The 8,034-nt window shown below is 43.3% G+C and overlaps 1 protein-coding gene across 1 annotated transcript; it reads left to right on the forward strand.

Moving 5' to 3' along the window:
• Window positions 1–1,079: 1,079 nt before the first annotated feature.
• LOC121281545 (ganglioside GM2 activator-like) lies at window positions 1,080–7,230 on the forward strand. The gene is made up of 4 exons (XM_041194503.1): window positions 1,080–1,424; window positions 2,625–2,786; window positions 3,417–3,599; window positions 5,213–7,230. Exons 1-4 carry the CDS (start codon window positions 1,314–1,316, stop codon window positions 5,366–5,368), a joined length of 612 nt encoding a protein of 203 aa, XP_041050437.1. The 5' UTR covers window positions 1,080–1,313; the 3' UTR covers window positions 5,369–7,230.
• Window positions 7,231–8,034: the final 804 nt, after the last annotated feature.

The raw sequence follows: 8,034 nt of genomic DNA on the forward strand, positions 1-8,034 counted from the left end.
CTCCGAAAGTGCTATCCAATTCATCCTAATCCTGTGCTCTTTCCACATAAACTTACAGAGTTCTCATTTGGCTTTAGGAAATTATTAAATGTGTTTCCACTGTCCTTTCAGGCGGTGCATTGCGGATCATAATAACTCATATAGAATGGGATCACATTGGAAAATAATTTGGGAACCACTGATCTATATGAACAATCACATGTAGCCATGTTTCTGAGAATCTTCATTTTGGACTCTGTCTTAAATTAGTCACAACAACAATTTGTACTTAAAAGAATCTTTTACTGTAATAAAATGTCCCAAGACTCTTCAGAGGAGCTTAACTTGATGTTAAGGCAAATGACCAAAAGCTTGGTCAAAGAAATAGGCACCAAGGAGCGCATTAAAGTAGGAAAGAGAGGCAGGAGGTTTAGCATGTGTATTTCAGATCTTAGGGCCCAGGACAGCTGAAGGCACAACCTTTTTGACCTTATAGCTTTTCAGACATTTTGCAAAACTGATTAATAGACCGGGATTATTTACTTTGGAACAGCGGAACTGAATGAGGTGTATAAAATCATGAGGGTCCTAGATGAAGTGGATAGGAAGGACTTATTTCCCCTAGCATAGAAAACAATAACCAGGAGTCATAAATTTAAACTAATTAGCACAAGGATTGGAGGGGAGAAACATTTTCACCCAGGCTGGTGGGGGTCTGGAGCTCATTGCCTGGAAGGGTGGTAGAGGCAGAAACCCTTATTGTATTTAAAATGTACTTGGATATGCACCTGAGGTGCTGTAATCTCCAGGGCTATGGACCAAGAGCTGGAGAGTGGGATTCAGCTGGTTTGCTTTTTTTTGGCCAGCACTGAAATGATGGGCCAAATGGCCTCCTTGTGTGCTGTACATTTCTGTGATTATCCTATGATCCTTCCTAAAGTATGTTGGCTACACCGAGACAAAACACTCTGACTGAGATCTAAATAGTACTTTGAGCATTTTAGATATATGGCCCTCCTGTCCACAGAGGGCGAAGGAGTGTATCTGTACAAGTACTTTATGCAGAAAGAGTTCCTCCTCCTGCTCTCTCTAGAATCCTTGTTTGTGGTTATTTGTAACCACCTCCTGACTGCTGGGCAGACAGTCTGAATGTTTTATTTAGTGTTCCGCGTTGATGTTTGCAAAGGTTCACCCAAATACTGTCTGCAGGCAATTCTTGGGATTTGCTACGTTTTACAGGGATATTGACGTAACAAGCCTTTTCTTTCACTTTTCGTGCCAGGTTTCCAGCTCTGCATTCTTCCTCAGAGATCTTTAATACAGGGATCAGTGCAATGAAGGTCATTTTTGCATTTCTCATTTGCTTGGGATGGGGCTCTACATCTCAAGCAGATATAGGGAAGACATTCCACGCCCGGACATCAAACGATAGGAATCCACGGCTGGTAGGTCCTTTTACGTTTCTCTGGTCAGGCACAGTCGGCACAAATTGCTGTTTCAGGACAACAACAACTTGCATCTATATAGCACCTTTGCGCAATAATATGCCTCAAGGTTCCTGACAGGAGATTTATCAGTCTTAATTTTATACTGAGCCACATAAGGAAATATAGGGCACTTGACCAAAAGCTTTGTCAAGGGTGTAGGTTTTAAGAAAAAAGTCTTAAAGGAGGAAACGAGTGAATAGGCTTAGAAAGACAATTGCAGAGTTTAGGGCACAGGCAGCTGAAGGCACAGCCGCCAATGATGGAGCGTTTAAAATCAGGAATCAATCAGAGGAGCACAGCTATCTCCGAGGGTTTTGGGGCTGGAGGGAGTTACAGAGATAGGGAGGGTAAGGCCATGGATACATTTGAAAACAGGGATGAGAATTTTAAAATAAAGGTGTTGCCGGAACAGGAGTCACTATAGGTCAGTGAGCGCAGGGGAGATAAGTGAATATGATTTCAATGTTGCTCATCAGTTAATACCAATTCCACCCACGTCTGTGGTAGTTATATAATATTGAGGGAGCCCGGCACTGTCGGAGGGGCGGGACTGAGGGAGCCCGGCACTGTCGGAGGGGCGGGACTGAGGGAGCCCGGCACTGTCGGAGGGGCGGGACTGAGGGAGCCCGGCACTGTCGGAGGGGCGGGACTGAGGGAGCCCGGCACTGTCGGAGGGGCGGGACTGAGGGAGCCCGGCACTGTCGGAGGGGCGGGACTGAGGGAGCCCGGCACTGTCGGAGGGGCGGGACTGAGGGAGCCCGGCACTGTCGGAGGGGCGGGACTGAGGGAGCCCGGCACTGTCGGAGGGGCGGGACTGAGGGAGCCCGGCACTGTCGGAGGGGCGGGACTGAGGGAGCCCGGCACTGTCGGAGGGGCGGGACTGAGGGAGCCCGGCACTGTCGGAGGGGCGGGACTGAGGGAGCCCGGCACTGTCGGAGGGGCGGGACTGAGGGAGCCCGGCACTGTCGGAGGGGCAGTAACACTCTTGTTGGTGTGTGTTCTGGTATTGGGTTTCACAGAAGTGTTAATGAAATAGAAACAGTAGTTCAGATGGGAGAATGACTAAACCTGCCATTGGCCACCTTGTGCAATGATAGGTTCAAAGGTGGCAGACATCTTTTCACCTCTCACACATTTGCATTGTCCGCTGTTTTTCAGGTTCTAAGTCATGCCTCCTTCTCCTGGGCTAATTGTGGGAGTGCAAAGGAACCCGCAGTGCTCAAGTCTCTTTCAATCCAACCAGATCCAATCAGCATTCCTGGGGATCTCAAAGCCAGTGCAGCAGGTTCCTCCGCCATTACCCTTGCAGCACCTTTAACGGTAAGAATTCATCCTATACCTCACAACTGGCAGAATCGCTCCTACACCCTGCCCCTGCTGAAACCCTCATCTGTGGCTTTGGAATTGTTGAGGTTATGAGTAACCATGTTCTCCTGCCCAGCCCTGTACCTTCCATCCAAGCCTCCACTGCCCATAGCCTAACTTGCATCGAGTCCTATTCCCATCACTCCAGTGCTTGCTGAAATACATTGGCTCCCAATCTGACAACTCCTCGATTTTAAGATCCTCATTCTTATTTTCAAACTCGTCCATGGACTTGACACCTCTAACCCCTCCACCGCGATGTCTGTAACGTCCTCCAGCCCTACGACTCTCCCAGATATTTGTACTCCTCCAATTCTAGTTGTTTCTTCATCCTTGATTTTCATTGCTTCACCTTCAGCAGCCTGGATCCTTAAATCTGGAATTCCCTCCCTAAAGCTCCATCTCTCTTTCCTCCTTTAAGATGCTCCCTAAAACCTACCTCTTTCACCAAGCCTTTGGTCATCTGCCCTAATATTGCCTTAGATGGCTCAGTGTCAAATTTTGTTTGATAATCCTCTAAAGCACCTTGAGACATTTTACTTTGTTAAAGATGTTACATAAATGCAAGTTGTTGTTGATCGACAGGCTAATATAACCGTGCATAAGGAAGTTGTTGGAATATGGGTGAAAATTCCATGTGTTGAAGAAATTGGAAGTTGTGTTTATAACGATGTCTGTCAACTGCTGGATGAAGCGATCCCACCCGGAGAAAACTGCCCAGAACCGCTATATACATACGGACTCCCGTGTCACTGTCCTTTCAAAGCGGTAAGACAACCTTCAGTTTACCTTGCACAAAGTAACCGCGTAGAAGGTAATACAACTCTCAAGATTGGTGCTATGCATACAGAGCTGTGATCCTTGATATGGCTACTGTTGCTGTGTAATCTGAGGGATTAGGTATTGGAAAGCTGGCTACATTTAAAGTTAAGAAGTCACCAGGAGTAGACCAGAGGCATCTGAGGGCACTGAGGGAAGTAATGGTGGAAATTGTGGAGCCATTTGAGTGACTTCAGTTACATAGATTGGAGAAGCTGGGACTTTTCTCCTTAGAGAAGGGAAGGTTGAGAGGAGATTTGATAGAGGTTTTTGAAATAATGAGGGGTCTGGACAAGGTAGATAGGGAAACTGTTCCCATTGGTGGAAGGATTGAGAACCACTGATTTAATGTGAACAGAAAACAAACCAAAGGCGACGTGAGGAGAGAACTTTTTACACAAGTGATGGTTCAGATCTGGAATGCGCTGTCTTAAAGTGTGGTGGATTGGATTGTGGATTTGAAAAATGAATTAGATAATTACCTGAAGAGAAAAATTTTGGCAGTGCTACAGGGGGAGTGGGACAAGGTGAGTTGATCTTGCAGAGAGCCAGCATGGATGCAAAGGGCCGAGGGGTCATCAGCAGTGCAGTAACAATTCAGTGACATTACTGGGGAGTTACAGGATACGTTGATGGGGTTGTGACTGCCTGGAAAATGTTCGTAGAAACAGACCGAAAAGATCGTGCCTAGACGTTGTGATAGACTATCCCATGTTACACATGATCATTCTATCTACAGAAGGAGTAGGAAGTAAAGCCAGTAACCTTTGAGTGAAAATAGAGTGAGAGGGGTCCCTTGTGAGACATTATTTAACAAAACCACCCTGTTAACTAATTAACACCTCTAAGATAGCAGATAAGAGAATTTTACATGAACACCTTAATGCATTTGTTACAAACATTGCACAATGCATTGTTAATTGAAATGCATCTTTAAAATCTGACAAAGTCATGCCTGAGTTTAGAGCAGTCTTGTTTCATTGTTTAGTCTAAAAATTTTTATAATGATGTAAAATGTAAATTTAAACTCCTTTAATAGCACAGCTGATCAAATCTGCGAGTGGCTGAGAGGTACAGATGTGGAAAGTCAATGGTTAGTTTGTGTTGAATTAACTTATTTTAGCCCAGAGCAGTGAAAGGGGTGCCACAATTCACTTCAGTTCCCTAAGTGAGGAAAAATCAGCAAGGGTCTCCAATCCTGTTTGTTATCTTTGAACCTTCCCGCAGGATTGAGAATATCCAAGGAGGGTAGAATTGGGGCTTGGTGTGATGCTCCTCATGATCGTATAGCTGACCAATATTTGCCGTCTAGGTTTTCACGTGAACACTTGGGTGAGGTAGCATTGTTGGCCAGACACATGGAACTGCACCTCAGCAAGGAGTTGATTCTTTAAGGCAGGGAGGGGAGGAAGTTGGCAAAAAGAGGAATAGAAAAAATGCAGTATGAGAAGAAAAGCTGTCAATTAATTGCTGCAAGTAGAAACCTGTGGCTTCAATTACATGGACAAACATTCCCTGTTCAATGCCTGTCTAGTAACACTACTCTCTTTCTTGGTATTCAGGGCGAGTACTCTCTGCCAAACACTTACTTCTACCTCCCTCCTGTCGAACTCCCATATTGGATGACCAATGGGAGCTACAAAGCTATGGGAGTCCTGACCAATAACAAACAGGAGTTGGCTTGTCTCGAAATCTCCTTCTCTCTTAAGTCACAATGATTAAATTCAATCAGTATCCTTCCATTCCAGAAGCTGCAGTGGAAGAGGTGCAGAACAAGAAATCATCGACATTGCTTTTTATCTCCATGCTGGCGTCAATGCTACATTGCTGGTATTTTTTTCTCCCCTCTAATATCAACAGCTGTTTTGCAATAGCAAATGCATTGTTTCTGTTCGAAATTGAATCAGACATTGTCTCCATCAATCGAGATTTCTGTTCTTATTAACCAGAACTAAGATATTTGCTTCTGCTTTTCTGAACTTGGTTCCTGATTTACAAATCACTTGGCCTGTCAGCTTTGAAAGCCATGCTTATATATGGTCAGAGTTCACCCTAGCCAAACAATAAACAGAAACTCCAGTAGCATCATGCTTCAAAGGAAGCCTTTCAGCCCAGCATTCCTGTGCTGGTTCTTTGAAAGAGCTATCCAAGTAGTTCCAATATCCTGCTTTTTCTCTAAATGTTATCATCTTCAAGTATTTACCAATTCTTCATTTGAAAGTTTACTATTAAATTCGCTTCCACTACTTTTTCAGGCAGTGCAATCTAGATCACAACTCAGTTTTAAAAGAAAATTCTCATCTCCTGTCTAATTCTTTTCCAATTATTTAAATCTGGTTATCAACCCTCCTTCTAATGGAAATGGTTTTTCCTCATCATAGAACAGTTACAGCACAGGAGGAGGCCACTTGGCCCACTGTGTCCAATGCTGGCTCTCTACAAGAGCAACTTAACTAGTGCTGCTCCCCCACCTTTACCCGTAGCCCTGCAGTTTTATTCCATTCAGGTAATTACCTAATTCTCTTTTGAAAGCCACAATTGAAGCTGCCTCCATCACAATCTCACAGTGAATTCCAAATCCTAACCACTCAGTGTTAAAACAGTTTTTTCTCATGTTGCCTTTGGTTCTTTTGCCAATCACCTTATTTACTCTATTGAAACCCTTATTGAGCAGCAGCACTAGGTTACTTCAAACTAACCATTACTTCAACAGATGCCATATGATAGTACATGTGCTGTACTTTGGGGAGAGATGATGGCGTAGTGATAATGTCACTGGACTAATAATCTAGAGGTCCATGCTAATGTTCTGGGGACAAGGGTTCAAATCCCACCACGGCAGCTGGTGGTGTTTAATTTCAGTTAATAATCTGAAATTGAAAAGCTAGTCTCAGAAATGGTGACCATGAAACCGTTGTCAATTGACATAAAAACCCATCTGGTTCACTAATGTCCTTACCCCAGACCCACAGTAGTGTGGTTGACTCTTAAATGTCCTCTGAAAAGGTGTGGCAAGCTGCTTAGTTCAAAGGCAATTAGGGATGGGCAACAAACGCTGGCCTTGCTGACACCCATTCCCATGAAAAAATAATTTTAAAATTATCGGACAGACTGCAACAATAAGTTATTTTTGGTGTATTAAAGATGTTCAAATTATTAACACCAGTTTATTCATGTGACTGAGGCTAATTTGTAATTTTTTTTCTCTATGATCCATGTTACATGGAACATTAGTAGCACTCCAGGGGATTAATGATTCCGTTTTTAAAGGGGCATATTTTTTCCATTCATGAAAGAGTGAACGGCAAGCCTTTGTTTGGGGGGAAAGAGAAGAGACCTCTGCATCATTTTTATTCCGAACACATGACACATGATGAATATCGAGGTGCACCACACCACATTTTGTTTGCAAAGAAATGGAAAAAGTTCTTTGCTATGTACTTTTTCTCATGACCTTTCAAGCAGGTCTCAGGATCTGGATCTTTGTTATCGTTTGTAAAATTTCATGTCAAATTCGTTTGAAATAAATGAAATTAACAATGCTTTGTAATTTAAAAAATAAAAGTTCTGTCTGCCTTTGTGACACTTTCAAATTTTTTCTTTAATGGGGCATCATCCTATTTCCAGCATAGCACAAAATCAAGGCTAGCACTCGTGCATTGCTGAGGGAATACCGCACTGTCCGAGTTGCTGTCTTTCGGCTGAGACATTAAACCAAAGTCCTGTCTGTTCTCTCAGGTGGACCTAATAGATTCCATGATATTATTCGAAGAAAAGCAAAGGAAGTGTCAGAAAATGCTGGAAAAACTCAGCAGGTCTGGAAGCACTTGTGGAGAGAGAAACAGTGAATGTTTTGAGTTCAATATGACTTCTTTGGAACTGAACAGAATTATTAACATGGATTAAATTCATCTGTGTTACTTAGTCCTTGTTCAAAAAATAAAAGGGCGGACACTCAAATTTATACAGCTTTGTCTAGAGACCAAGTCCAAGCTGGCCCACAACAGCTCTCCACTTCCTGGCTTTTGTATTTTATTCGTTCCTGGAAGGTGGGCATCAATGACAATGCCAGCATTTATTGCCCATCCTTAATTGCCTTCGAGGTGCTGATTAGCCACCTTTTTGAACCACTGTAGGCCATGTGGTGTAGGTTCACCCACATTCCTTTGAACAATTTGGCACATGGAACATGCTTCAAATAAAGAACATAGGAAAAAGTCAAGGATGGGGGAAAAGTTACTTGGCCCCATCACAGCTCACCCACTAATGCCCAAACATTTAAATCTCTCATTCTGAAAGATCTTATAATGCTTTAAGGGAAGTGGAATTCCTTCTTTGTTACCTCATATGTTCAAAGCTGTTTAAAATACTTATTTTTAATCAT

Source organism: Carcharodon carcharias, chromosome 8 (assembly GCF_017639515.1).
Source record: "Carcharodon carcharias isolate sCarCar2 chromosome 8, sCarCar2.pri, whole genome shotgun sequence".
NCBI lineage: Eukaryota > Metazoa > Chordata > Chondrichthyes > Lamniformes > Lamnidae > Carcharodon > Carcharodon carcharias.